Here is a 14,615-nt window from a genome sequence, read left to right on the forward strand (position 1 = left end):
AGATGATGCAATTAAATTTTAGTGGGATGATACGTTTTATTTACGTAATATTTTTAAAATTTGATGGTTATAACTTTTAGCAAGTTTATATTGTTTTCAGAAACATTGTTTGTTCGTATGTACAGCTTGTTAAGTCAATCTGAGAGTTTGTTAGAGTTGTTTTTTTATGTCGGTATTAGAAATATATTAAAACTGCCTGTTGCTAAATTGACATTCTTAGACAGATAAAGATATTGTACATTTTAGAAATGTTTATTGAAAAAAACTCACGACTTCTTAATTCTATCTCAACAATGATATATAAACTTGGGATCTTAAACTTTACAAAAATGTTAAATATTCAACATAAAAAAAATCTATTATGAAAATATATAGTGTTTAAGATTACTTTATTGGTAAGAAATCAATAAAAAAAGAACACAACTGTTTTTTCTACTCTCTGCTAGTCTAGTATTATTTTGGACTGATTTTTTTTTCTTAATTCAATTCTATGTAAAGACGTTAAAATAAAACTTTTCATAAGAACAAGAAAAAAAGGACTTTTAGTCTTGTTTGAACGTTTAAATAGGGTGTTGGACAAAAAAAAAAAAGAGATTTGAAATATTTTATGGTCAATGTTCTTAGGTATCAGTTAACATATTTCTATTCTGACAATATTTTAACAAAAGAAATGCTGTTTAGCTGTAAACTCAAAACAAATTTATTTAAGTATATTTAGAGATAATACCTTTATAATAAAAATTTTTAAATAGTTCTTTATTTTTATTAAAATAGCTATACCACCATTTAAATTTACTTGAATATATACTTAATATGACAAGCTTAGTCTTTTTTTTTCTTAAAATAATAAACTTTAAAATATGTAAACTCCAGTAGGTATTCTTTACAAAACTTTTTATTATTTATATGAAAATTTACGAACCAACAAAAACAAACTGTAATTTTAGATTTACTTCTTTATATCTTGCAAATTTTATATCTTAAAAGTGTAAATTAAGATTTTAAAATATTATTTCATATTTAATTGTACTCAGAATTCTTGGTCAGTAATAAAACAGTTCTGAAAAAAAAAATTACCTCATTTAAATAGATGTTTTTAGTTAGTTTTGTAAAACTTATACTAAGAATTAAAGACAACCTTTATTGTTTATTTATACTAATAAATTAACTATAATGATCGTAGTTTTTGCGTAGAAAACCTTATAATTTGTGTATCTTGGAAATTCAAGGAACCACAGATTTAAATCAGGGTTTCCAAAACCTTTTTTTATAACGCCCCCTATAAAAAGCAATGGTCACCCTCCAATAAAACTTCTAAAATCTACTGAGCGCAAGCAGTTTTCCCGTAATATCTTTACATCTATCTTTAAATTCACTTAAGAATTTTTCTCATGAACTCCAGAATCCGCATGTATAAAGCTGTAAGTTTCAAAACTTCACTTAAACACACCATTATTTTGGTCTTTATTGTGAACTTGAGAACATCTAGTACGAGTTTCAAATTATAGCTTTGTGGCCCCTTCACTTATCACCCCCTTGCAGCATATGGTCGCCTAGCTTTCTCAAGTGGCCCCCAAAGACCCACTTTGGGAAATTCTGATTTAAACGATATCAGAACTAAATCATTATCCGATTTTTATATCTTAGTTGGCAAATTAAATGATATAAATTCGAAGCTTATAGCTTAAATTGATGTATAATAATTCAAGCAAAATTAATTAAACTATAAGCTTTGCAAAGTAAGAAAAAGCGATTTAAAAATATCTAAAAAGACCGTTCTTTTATAAATCACACTTTATAAGAAAAATTTCAAGGCTTATGAAATATAATATTGAAACTTAAATGGACAGTATTAAAAAACTGTTAGAAAGTAATGTCTGCCAAAATATGAAAACTAAACTTCATAAAAACTACATTTAAAATTTCAAACAAAGTATAAATACTTAATAACCTCCTTAATATTTTTTATTAAGAGTAATTTATAACTTTTAAAGCTACTTCTAGTGCAAAATTTGTTGGAAAATGTTTTTAAAATTATACACCTAATGTTAATTCATAGAAGGAACGAAACCTTGAAACTACTTTTAAGTTTTGAAGAATTAATAAAAAATCGTAAAGAAAGAAGAAACTTTGTTAAAAATATTAACTTTAAGATTAGTTTAGGAAAATCTAATCAGGAAATTGAGAACATACGAGAATATAAAATCTGATTTCAAAAAGCACAATAAAAACTTTTTTACACATAAATATTACCGATGCATTTTTCAACTGTTAAAGCTTTTAGAAAAGTTTTATAAGAAAAAAAAATCAGAAAACTTATTTTTAATATCTAGGCATGTGAAAGCATGTAAACTTTAATATAATAAAATTTTTTTATTTAAAAAGCATTGTTATCAAGCAATAAAGAATAAAAAACGTAAAATTTGTTTTAAGAAAAATGAAATAACTTTCAAATAAAGCCCCCTGTGTTGTAACTAATAAGGTAGGTGGAGTAGTCTCAATTTAGGAAAACCCCCTACATCAGAACTCCTAGTTGGGGAGTTGGGGAAGTCCGAACTCGTCCACTTGTACGTCGCCCTTGGTTTCCTGTGCCGGTTCACTGGTTCCGATCGGACCGGTAGGTGCCGCCACGGAGTCGTCAAGCATCATCGAGTCATCATCGAACATTTCATCACCTAATTATAAATTATTTTGTGTACTATTTATTTTCACTGTAAAAAAATAGACTTGTTCATTTTCACTTTTAAATTCCCTAAACTTGTCTATTTCACTCTAAAACACGGTTTCCCTAATGTTTTTCCATAAAGCCTTTTTAAAGAAATCAAAAAGTTGTGGTCCATTATATTTCTCAAAAAATTACCCATAAATCCGCCTACAAATGAAGAAAAACTCTGTTTAAATACTTTATTAACAATAAAAAATCTGAAATGATAATAAGTATAAACATAAATACACATGTATAATATGAACTACATAATACAATATGAACACATATATAATGTGAATACAGTAAAACGAGCTTCATAGCCCTTTGCGCTTCATCATTAACTCCAGAATGTTTAAGGTTCAAATTATGGCCACTTAGCCTGTTTACCACTGAAGCCCCCCTTTTACAGCTTACGGCCCTTTACATTTCTGAAATGATCCTCAAGGCACCGATATGGCCAACTTTGGAAAACCCTGCTCTGAAATAACCACAATCTGTATACAATTACTCTTTACCTTAAATAATTTTCACCCTAAAATAACCTAAACTTTACCAGTTCATCAAAAACCATCTATTCAAATAAAATTTCAAATTTCTCACCCAAAGCATCTAACTCAGCATCGAGATCGTCTTCATCGAATTCTGGCATTCCGTAAGATCTTCCCATTACCTCCTAAAATCAAATTTATATTAGTGATATATTTGTATTAATTATTATATATTTTATACTCTGTAAGTTTTTCCCATGACCTACTGTTTATTTACTATATTTAGTGTTATATTAGATTATTATTATACATTTGTTACACATATATATTATATTCTGTAAGTTTCCCATCATTTTTCTTTATAAATATACTTAGTGTTATATAAGATTATTATTAGAAACTTGTTATACATTATGTTATATTCCATAAGTTCTTCCAATCACATCCTATATAATTATTTATATTAGCGTTGTATTAGATAGTGTATTGATATCAAGTTACCTTTCATTATATATGTTATTTATATGTTGGACAGGGTTACCACTCGTTTTTTCAAAAATTTTTCCAGGTTTTTCAAATTTCTTCCAGGTTTTTAAAAGCACACATTTTTGGGTCTATTTTTAGTTAAAAGTTAAATTTAAGGTACGAAACTGTGCTAAATAGTATAAAAAGATTGAAAAGCTACTTAAAATTTTTTTTTTTAATAAAAAAATTTTTGGTAATGACATAAATTTTTTATCTTTATGATAAATTTTATTGAGTCAAACCGGAACTTTACTACTGAAGATGTTAAATTTCTTAAAAATTCCAGGTTTTTTTTCAAAATTTCTTAAATTCAAGGTTTTTCCAGGTGTTTTTTGCCAAAATTGTCAAATTCCAGGTTTTTCCAGGATTCCAGGTAAAGTGGCAACCCTGGTTAGAGTGTTGCAATTGTATTTGGTATATATTAAGTTTTAATAACCTGTATTTTATTTATAATCATTATATTATACTAGTATCGTACTAAACAGGGTCTTGTAACTATTTTAATAACAATAAATATATAAAATATTTTTTTTAGGTTATTATACAATATCATAGATGTATAATAAAGTATATTGGATATCTGTTATTGTATGAAGATCATCCAAACTTCCTGTATTTATTACAATAACACTAGTTTTATTATCATTAATTATAAATCATGTGAATTTTATCATGTGAATTTATTATTTAGAATTTATCTATTCTAACACGTCTCCCAGACATTTATTATATATTTTTTAATAATATTATTTGTTATATTTATATACTAACTTACTTTTAAATAGCTATTTCTAGCATATCTTCCGCATATTTATAATATTATTTTAATAATATTATTCATATATAACTTCTTAAATATTAGATTAATATGATTTTTTCTTACTTGTATTTCATCAGCTTCTTCTAGCATATCTTCCATATCATCTTGTAGATCTTCCACTTCATTTATGTTGATCTTCTTCATCTCTTTCTTCATTTGTTTCAATCCTCCTTTCATGGCTGTTACCTGTGAAAATACAACAAGTATTAAAAAACTTAAAAAAAAACTACTTTTTGTTGATGATACCTATTTAAAAGAAATAAAAAAACTTTATATAAAATATCAAGTTGTGGACATAAAATAGGTGTCTCTTATTCGCAGTTTTCCTAAATTCTACCTCTAACTAATCATATTTTAATAACTTTAAAACATTTATTCTTTAACTGTTTACTCTATTATTAAAGAGAAAATCAAGAACTATTTCATGACTAAAAACTGATTAAATCATTCAATAACATGTAATATTTCTTACTACATTATTCTGTTGAAGCTGACAAATACTAATATTAATAAAACTAACAGTAGCTTGAGTGTCTTTCATGGTTTGTAGCGAGTAGTTAGTTTGTTCCATGTTGAAGGATTGGTTCTGCATATTGTTTCTCTGCTGTTCGTATCTCTTCTTTTGTTTCAAAATACCCAATGCTCTCTGCTTCACCTGGTAGATAAAAAAAAATTGATTTAACAAACGAAAACCCAATAGTTGCAAGTCTAGTAGAAAAAGTTTTAAGATATTTTAATTGTAATGAAATTAGCTAAAAGTGGTATAAAATATAATGTACAAGATATACTTTGCAAGGCTTTTGATTAGATCCACATAAACTAAAAACTATCTTAGATAAACTTTTTTAATTACTAATTTAATAAACATTAGTTATTTATTTTTTCTGGAGTTAAAAAGTTTTTTTGAGCTGTTAATTTTGACAAAACTTTAGTGCTTCAAATGAAATTTAAATAATAACTAAATAGAGTAAAGTATTATATATATTATAAACTCTCTTAATATCCAAAAGAAGTGTGCAAATTTATTTTGAAGTTATTTATGAGGTATAGACCATACTTACTTTAAAAAGTTCTTTAGGGGCCAAGCTAAAAAAAAATCTTTGAGGGGCATGATATATTTGAATAACTTTAAAAAAACATGGTTTAAAGAACAAATGTGTAATGAAATAAAAATAAAATAAGCTGCACAGTTTACACAGGAGCAAAACAGAGCATATTTGTAAAATTATGTTATATAAAAGCTTAAACTTAGTTGCTTTTTAACTACATCTCCGGCTAAAATGTTTTACTTAAGGTCACTTTTTGCCTACCTATGATCTATTAAATGATTTGAAAGGAAAAAAACCATTTAAGTAAAACTATAAAATTAGAGAGAGAGAGATAAAAATAAATAGTTTGCAAAACTAATAACTGAAATTTTGTTAGAAGAAAAACTATCTGAAGAGTTATTAAAAATCTATAAACAAAAGTAAAGTATTTATTTCTTCCAAAAGTAAGAACGCTAAAGTATTACCAATTAATTTTGTATATCACTCTAAACATGGAAAAAGCTTAAAATAAATACTGTGGTCATAACTGTGAAAGCTGCAATAAGCCAAGGTTTAAATTGTAATAATTTTTAAAAGTTAGTTTGAGAACTTAGAGCTATAAGACATGTTTTTATTTTGAAACATTTTAACACTGTAAAATGTTTCAGTTACATAGTTTTTACCTGATTTTTAGTAGGACCATTGCGGACACAATATGAGTAGATACTTTTTATAATAAAAAACTTAATTAACAAACTACAGGGCTGCTGCTGGATTTTGGCAAATATTATCCAGGTTTGCAAAACTTCCTCCAGGTTTTTAAAATTACACGTTTTTGGGTCTATTTTTAGTTTAAACTTAAGGTAGAAAACTGTGTTAAATAGTATAACAACATTAAAAAGATACTGTAAATCTACGTTAAATGTATTTAAAAAAAAAAAAAATTGATGATGACAAATAAAAAATTTATCTATATGATAGATTTTTTGTGTCAAATCAAAATTTTACTACTTGACATGTGAAAATTGTTTAAAATTCAAGGTTTTTCTAGTTTTTTTTAAAACTTCTCAAATTTTAAGATTCCAGGTTTTATGGCAAACCTAAAACTAAAAAAATATATTACTATAAAAGTATATTTCTGGGTAATTACACTAGAACTAGTATTATTCTTTAGTTTAGAACAGTCTGTTGAAAATTACTTGCATTTCAAACCAATAAAACAAGCAATTTTTTACCTGGTTTTTAGCAGGACCATCACGCATGTTTTTCATTTTATTCTTCAGCTTCAAAAGATCGGCATCAAGCTTTGCAATCTTTTTCTCAACAGAGTCAGTCCTGTCATCGATTGAAGCGATGCAGTCTGTTAAGTTCGGTGGTGGAGCTTTTGGCTTACTGCGTCCAAATATGCGGTTCATATTGTTTTTTATATAAAAGTCTGTAGTAAATTGTTTGTTATTTAAAAACGTCTTTCAAATAGTGGAAAAGACTTAACATTTTTTGTTAGGTCAAAACTTTTAAAAATACTCCATAACTTTTAAACATATTTGAATACAGCCTTTGTACTTGTTATTCATTGTATAAAACTAAATGGTATTAAACTACTATAAACATATAATATGTCACAAAAAAATGTATGCCTTATCCCTTGTGTATTCTTATAACTATAACAAATCTGTAAAAAGTTAAAAAATATACAAATATGCACAACAGAAAAAAAAAGGCTTACTGTTGATTTCTTAAACAAAAATGATCCTTTGTGATCCTTTCGAAACTTATAAAATATGTACACTAGCTAGCATGATATATTTATTTCATGTTTCAGAACAGAAAAATTACTTTATAAAAAATGTGGAAGATTAACAATTTTAGTACCAAATCTCTAAACAGCTACTTATAGAGTGCAAGTACTTATGCAAATGTTAATTACAAAATCTGGATTACAATTAATAAAATAAGTATAAATCCTGAAAAAATATTATTTGTTAATAATGTTGTCAATCCATTTACACAAACGTTTCTCAAAAAAACAATGTTGGCGATTTTAGCTAATAGGGGGCATTGATCAGTAAGGCAGTTAAAAAGTAAATCTGTAACTAACTAGTAAAGGGGCAATATCTAATAAATGAGGTGATAATGAAAAAGAGCTTGAAAAACCCTGAACTACATTCAATGAACAGTTCAATGGACATTTGCAATTATAAATAGAAAGACCATTTGATTTTGATATAATGAAAAATGTTCTTATAAACTAAATAAATTTCTTTATCTAATCTCTTTAAAAAACTATTTATAGAAAACAAGTAAAAACATATTTACACTGCTGACATGTTTTATTTTGGCTAAAATTAGCTCCATTAACAGTATAAATAAATAAATAATATTTTCTACTTTTAGCTGTTTTTAGGAATTCAAAGCTATGAAAATAAAAACAAAGCATTTAAATAAACAACAAGCAACTCAGATGAGTTTTTTGAAAGAGTAGATATAAATAATATTAAAGAAATTTATATTGGTAGGTTAAAATCTAAAAAAAATATGTAACAAGCTATTGTACAACATACTATAAAAACTACAATAAAAGTATTCACAGTTTATTTTCACTATAAAAACTACTTACAAATTTACTATTAGTCCAGTTTGAAAAATCAAAGCTAAAAACATACTAAACTTTCAATTTTTTTTGAAATAAAACCTATTCTAAATAAAAACAAAACTTTTTATTTTATTTTACACTAATAAAAAATCAATGTTATACCAAAGTATTTAAAGTGTGCAAAACCAAATTATTGTAACTTACTTTATATATTGAAATTTAAACACTAATGCTTTCTTTAAGGTTTGTTTAGAATATTTAATTCTTATTAATTTACAGAATGTAGTTGTATTAATAAGAGTTAATAATTCAAAGTTAATTAAACTTAAGTACTTTAAATAGCTTTAACAGTAAATAAAGCCTAATTAAATAAGATAACATACTTATAAATTTCTTTAATCTCTGGTCAGAATAATAAATAATCAACTTAAGTAAAAATAAAGATCTACTTTAAAGCATTGTTTTGAGTATCTAAAATCAATTTTTGTAAAAAAAAAATCACAGGGGTGTCAAGTGTTTTTGGCAAATTTTTTCCAGGTTTTAAAATTTACACATTTTAGGGTCTATTTTTAGTTAAATAGAATCAAGTTTAAGATAAAAAACTGTGTTAAACAGTATAATGACATTGAAAATATACCTTACAGCTTCTTTAAATGTGTATTTTAATTAAAAAAAAATTGGTGATAACAAAAGAATTTATCTATATAGATAAATTCTTTTGTGTCAAAACTAAATTTTATGACTTAACATTTAAAAATTGTCTAAAATTCCAGGTTTTTTAATGATTTTTATTAGAAATTAAAGGTTTTTTTTAAAATTTCTCAAACTCCAGGTTTTTAGAGGTTTTTTTTAGCCCAAAATTGTCAAATTTCAGGTTCTTCACGAATTTTAGGTTATTGAAATACTTCTTTAAATATTTTTTATAATAAGCATAACTCTTAATAAAATACTAAAAATCATATTTTGTAATAGTGATTTATTGTATTAGTTTCACTATTTGTTAATAAAAACTGTTTAAAACTCTAGATTTTTTATCAAAAATATCAAATTAAAGGTTTTAATTTTTTTAAACTTCAAATCACAAGTTTCTGGATAAAATAGCCCCCTGAAAATTGAAACAAAAAGTAAAACAGCTTGAAATATAAGTTCTTTTTAATAAGTATTATTTTAAAAGTTCTTTAAATATTTTTACCAACTTTAACCTAATTCTTCTGCTTACTACTTTAATAAAATACATTTTTAGAAGTGAATCAACATCTAATTTTTACTTAATTAAACTGAACTATTTTATGGTTTATGTTTTGGTAAAAAGTAAGCTTGTTAATATACTTTGGAAACTCTACAACTACAAGCAATCAACAACAGGGTTGCCAATCTTTTAAGAAAAAACATAGTTTGAGTGACAAAAACTAGCTTGAGTTGGCATGAGGTTATGAAAAACTTTCATAATACTGTTAACAAAGATCAACTGTTAAAAAACACCAAAACAATAACAAAAAGATTTAAAAAGAAAAAAAAAAACTAGTATTGGATTAAGAAAAAATACAAAAACAAGTCTGAGTTTTGAAGAAATCTAAGTTTTTAGGTGTGGTTAAAATTCAAAATTAGATAAAAACGAGCAATTTAAATAATAATAAATAAAACAAGCTATAATTAGCAGAAGCATTTATTTGCCTTCTTTGGACTTCAAAAACAAGTGTGAGGTAGAAAAATGAATAAAAACTTAAAATACATTTTATAAAAATATAAATTTGAATACTAATAAATTTTATCAGAAGCCACTAAAGTAAAAATACACCAATTTGTTTAGCTCTTTAACATTGTAATTGGCATATTTTATTTTCATAGAAACTTAAATTGGTAATGGATAACCAGAACTCCTTTAAGTAATTCAATTTAAATTTTGGAATATTTTTATATGAAAATTTAGCTGTAAGTAATTTATTTTATTTAAGGTTGACAAAGATGTTTTATAAGTTTTTTCCAGGTTTTGTGAATTTCTTTCAGGGTTAAAAAAAAACAAGTTTAAAGTCCATGATAATTATAAAAAATTAAACTTAGGTAAAAATAACTGTCTTAAGTAGTATAACAACATAGAAAAGTTACTGTAAAGCTACTTCAAATGTGTTTTTTTATTTTATTAAATTAAATGAAATATTTTCTTTCATCTTTATGATACATTTTTTGTATTTAGCCAAAACATTTTTACTTTACATGTAAAAATAGTTTAAAAATCAAAATTTTTCCAGTTTTTTTTTTAATTTTTGTTCAAAATTTCAGGTGTTCCAGTTTGTTTTTAATTTCTAACAAAATCAAGGTTTCATTAAGTCTTTTTTTTTTGCCTAAATTGTCAACTTCCAGGATTCCAGCTTTTTTAGCAACTCTGATTTTGTGATATTCCAGGGTTGCCACTCTTCTTTAATTTGTTGTTAAGTTAATAAGTTGCCAAAGCCTCAGTGACCTAAAACTAGCCGAGTTTAAGGTCACTGATAGAAGAAAATCTGGTTTTTACCTAAATTTTTCTTTTTAAACTTAATATTCAGGATTGCCAATTGTTTTTGACAAATTTCTTTCAGGTTTTTAAAACTTTTTAAAAGTACATGTTTTTGGGTCAATTTTTAGTTTAAACTTAAGTTTAAGGTGAAAAACTGCTTTAAATAGTATAAAAACATTGAAAATATTTTGTAAATTACTTTAAATGTGTTTTTTTAATAAAAAATGTTTTGATGACTACAAAAAAAATTATCTATATGATAGACTTTTTGTGTCAAATCAAAATTTTGTTACTTGGCATGTAAAAATACTTTAAAATTCCAGGTTTTTTAATTATTTTTGTTCAAAATTCCAGGTTTTTCCAGGATTCAAGGTTTTTTGGCAACCCTGACTATTACTCAAGCTTAAATAACTAAAAACATAATAATAATATCTAGAAAAATAAAAGACATAAAACTTAGTCTGGGATTTAGAACATATATCCAAACTGGGTAGCTGTCAAATTTGCACAAGCGTACAAAATTGTAGGAGGGGACAAAATTGCACTAAGATACTTTTGCTCAAAGACACAAGGGGATAAAATTTCACAAAGGGTCACTTTGCACAAAGACATTGTTGCATGGGTTGATTTAATTTTTTAATAAATTTAAATTTATACATTTTTACTATCACAGTTACCCCTAACCCCTATCCTTGGTTGGTAACTTACTTTTTTTTTTCTTATAATTTTTTTCTTTTTACATTTATTTTTTTTTTGCTATCACTGTTACCCCTAACCCTTATCCCTGGTCGATAGTATTTATTTTATTTTCACTATCACTGTTACCCCTAACCCTTACCCTCAGTGAATAACTTTTATTTTCTTTTATTTTTTGTTTATTATAATTTTTAGCTTTTTTTGCTGTTTTTATTTATTTTTTTCTGTTTTTCTTTTACTCTTGTGCAAAAATGTAACTTGTGCAAAATTGACCCTTGGTGCAAAATTGTGTTTGTGCAATTTTGTTCTTTTGTGCCCTCATGCAATTTTGTTTTTGTGGAATTGTGTCTTTGTGAAATTTTGACCTGTTCCCATCCAAACTAGCCTGAGTGATCTTGAGAAAGTAGCAACCCTGTTTTTCTACAATTTTTTATATCTTTATATATTTTTTTAATACATAACTCCTCTAGTAGTTAAGATCTCTTTATATTATTTTTCCTCTAGTAGTTGAGAACTCTTTATTTGTTATCTATAAATCAACACATACACTAGTTTTTTAATTTGATATTTCAGCAAAATATACTTTTTCAAGTCATTTCAACTGTTTTATTGAGTTTTATATTTAGCAATAAAGTTGTGTCATGATAACAAAACTGTATTAAAGTTGAAATAGTATGCTTAGTTTATAATAAAAATATACAATTCATAATTAAGTAGTGTTAAAACTTCTTAAAATTTAATAGAAAAATAAATTAATACACTACTTAAGATGCATGTGTATAAGTTGAAGTTTTAAAACAATTCTCTAGAATATTAAAAATAACTTTGAAGATTAAAAAGTATTAACATTATTCTTTGATTTGTGTAGATCATAAAAAAAAAAAGAAAATAATAATGCATAAGTCAAGGAAAACAATTTGAAGTTGATCAAATTTTGTTTTTGTTGTCAGTTACAATGATACACATTAAATAAGTAGTGCATGAGTCTACTTTCTTTAGAATGTTTTGAATTTTTTTTATTAGGGTTGCCAATGATTTTTAGCATATTTTTTCCAAGTTTTCAAAGTTTCTTGCTGGTTTTTAAAAGTACTTGCTTTTGTTTCTATTTTTGTTTAAATATAAGTAAAAAAACTGTGCTAAATAGTGTTACAACATTGGAAAAATACTTTAAAGCTACTTTTTTTTTGTTTTCTAATAAAAAAATTTGGACAATGACAAAAATTATATACATATTTTATAATTTTAGTGTTAAATTGAAATTTCACTACAAAATATGTAAAAACTGTTTAAAGTTCCAGGTTTTCTGTGATTTATGTTCAAAATTCCAGATTTTTCCAGTTTTTGTTCCAAACTTTCTCAAATTCCAGGTTTTTCAGACTAATTTGTTAAGTTCCAAATTTTCCTGAATTTCAGGTTTTTTAGCAACCTTGTTTTATGTTTTCAAAAAACTTTTACTCTTTGGTGAATTTAGAAACTTGAGGTTTTTTTAGTTTCAAGCATCACCAAATAATTTGCCATTAAGGGTTAATTGTTTCAAAAAGCAATTAATAATTATATTTTATTTTAATGAAGTCAATACAATAAGAATTTAAAGTAGAATTATAAACTTGTAAGTTTTTCTTGTTTTAAATGAATGTAAGTCAAAAGTTACCTGATAATTAAATTTTCTAATAATAATTGAAAATAGCTTCATTTTAGAAATAAAACTTACACCAAGCACTAATATATACTTTATTTTCTTATCAAAGAAAAATTTGGGTTTTGTGAAATTACAAAACTTTAACAAATTTATAACTTTTTGGAATCCAACCTGATTCTATTTACTACAATGGGAAGTAAACAACTATTTTTGTTATGGTAAATTTTTGTTGCCTTTTTCAATATTCAGTATTCACAGCATAATCATAAGATCTATGAAAGTAAGGAGAAACTTGGTAAATAATATTTTTAGCTACATTAAACCTATGTACATTAAAATGATTTTATATAAAAAATATAAATTTTATCTAAACCTGATTATAACAAAACGACAGTTTTTTACAGCTGTTTCACATAGAGATAAATCAATCCCGGAAACGTGTCAGAATTGCACAAAGACAAAATTACACGAGGGGAAAAAATTGCACGAAAACTATTATGCACGGACTGCGGAGGGTCATTTTTGCATGAGAGTAAAAAAAACAGAAAAATAAAGATAAAAACAATTAAAGATAATTTATTTGAAAAAATAAGGAGAAACAAAAAGTTATTTTAGAGGGTAATTTTAGAGGGTAAGGGTTAGGTCATAGGTGTAACAGTGATAGTAAAAATAAAAATAAAACTAATATAAATTACTATTAAAGAAATACAAGAAAAATAAAAATAAATAAATAAAATATTGAAAATTAAAAAATTGAAAATAACGACAATAATATTAAAAATAAGATAAAAAGCAAATAATTATTTAAAAAAAAAAAAAAAATAATAATTAGTAAAAAAGTAAAAAGAAAAAAAATAAGTTACCAACCGAGGGTAAGGGTTAGTGTTATCAGTGATGGTAAAAATTAAAAAAAAACTAAAGTCTAAAGTTAATAAAAAGATAAAATTAAAAACTAAAACTATTAAAATAATTAAAAGAAAAAAAAATCAACTTGTGCAAAATATCTCTGTGCAAAAGTGTCCCTTCGTGCAAAAAGGTCTTTGTGCAATTTTGTTCCCTCGTGCAAAAATATGTTTGCACAATTTTGTTCCCTTATGCAATATTTTACCCCTCGTGCAAATTTGACATCTATTCCATATAATAATTAGATATTTTTAGTTTATTAGTCATTTTTCTTTCAAAAAATTTAGAATTTAAAATTTTCATAAATATTGTGAAGTAGTAATAATAAAGGTTTTTGTGCAGTAAGTTAAGTTGGAAAATACGCTGCTGTTATTAGTTTAAAAACTTCTGCATTAAAAAAAAAGATTTAGTATTGCTATAAAAAGTATTGTAAAATACGAGCAGAAAAAAAAGGTGAAATAGTAAATTTTTTAAACTGCTATATATCATTTTTATACAAACATATATTAATAAATCCATTCTTCTGTATGTATCTATTGCAATATGTAAGAAAATATTGCGATTTTTAAGTTTTAGTTTGGTTGAGTTGTTAACGAGTTGCCATAATCAAGACTACCAAAATACTCGGGCAAGACAAATTTGAGATAATCGTAAACTTTTACTAAGTATTCAGTGTTTAAAATTGTTTATTTCTTGAAAATTTGCTTTTAATAAATTGATCT

The 14,615-nt window shown here is 25.0% G+C and overlaps 2 protein-coding genes across 2 annotated transcripts in view; both read right to left on the reverse strand.

The window, feature by feature from the left end:
* Positions 1 to 14,615, reverse strand: part of LOC145836176 (small ribosomal subunit protein eS24-like) — a 201,982-nt gene that overhangs the window by 56,240 nt on the left and 131,127 nt on the right. The window lies entirely within an intron of this gene.
* Positions 1,954 to 6,999, reverse strand: LOC145837160 (charged multivesicular body protein 5-like). Its single transcript, XM_082944928.1, has 5 exons — positions 6,804 to 6,999; positions 5,061 to 5,195; positions 4,604 to 4,726; positions 3,308 to 3,380; positions 1,954 to 2,675 (listed from the first exon to the last, which is right to left on the reverse strand). The coding sequence occupies exons 1-5, from the start codon at positions 6,981 to 6,983 to the stop codon at positions 2,530 to 2,532; spliced, it is 657 nt and encodes a 218-aa protein (XP_082801054.1). The 5' UTR covers positions 6,984 to 6,999; the 3' UTR covers positions 1,954 to 2,529.

The sequence above is a fragment of the Thalia democratica genome, chromosome 5 (genome assembly GCF_965202585.1).
Source record: "Thalia democratica chromosome 5, ktThaDemo2.hap1.1, whole genome shotgun sequence".
Classification (NCBI taxonomy): Eukaryota; Metazoa; Chordata; class Thaliacea; order Salpida; family Salpidae; genus Thalia; species Thalia democratica.

Bases quoted from the DNA above. Each gene is read 5' to 3' on its own strand.
- LOC145837160 (XM_082944928.1), bottom strand. From the start codon at position 6,983: ATGAACCGCATATTTGGACGCAGTAAGCCAAAAGCTCCACCACCGAAC. The intron at 4,727-5,060 runs GTTAGTTTTATT...GTATTTTCACAG, and splicing joins TGAAAGACACTCAAGCTACT to GTAACAGCCATGAAAGGAGG. The intron at 3,381-4,603 runs GTAAGAAAAAAT...ATTTGATTTTAG, and splicing joins AAGAAGCTGATGAAATACAA to GAGGTAATGGGAAGATCTTA.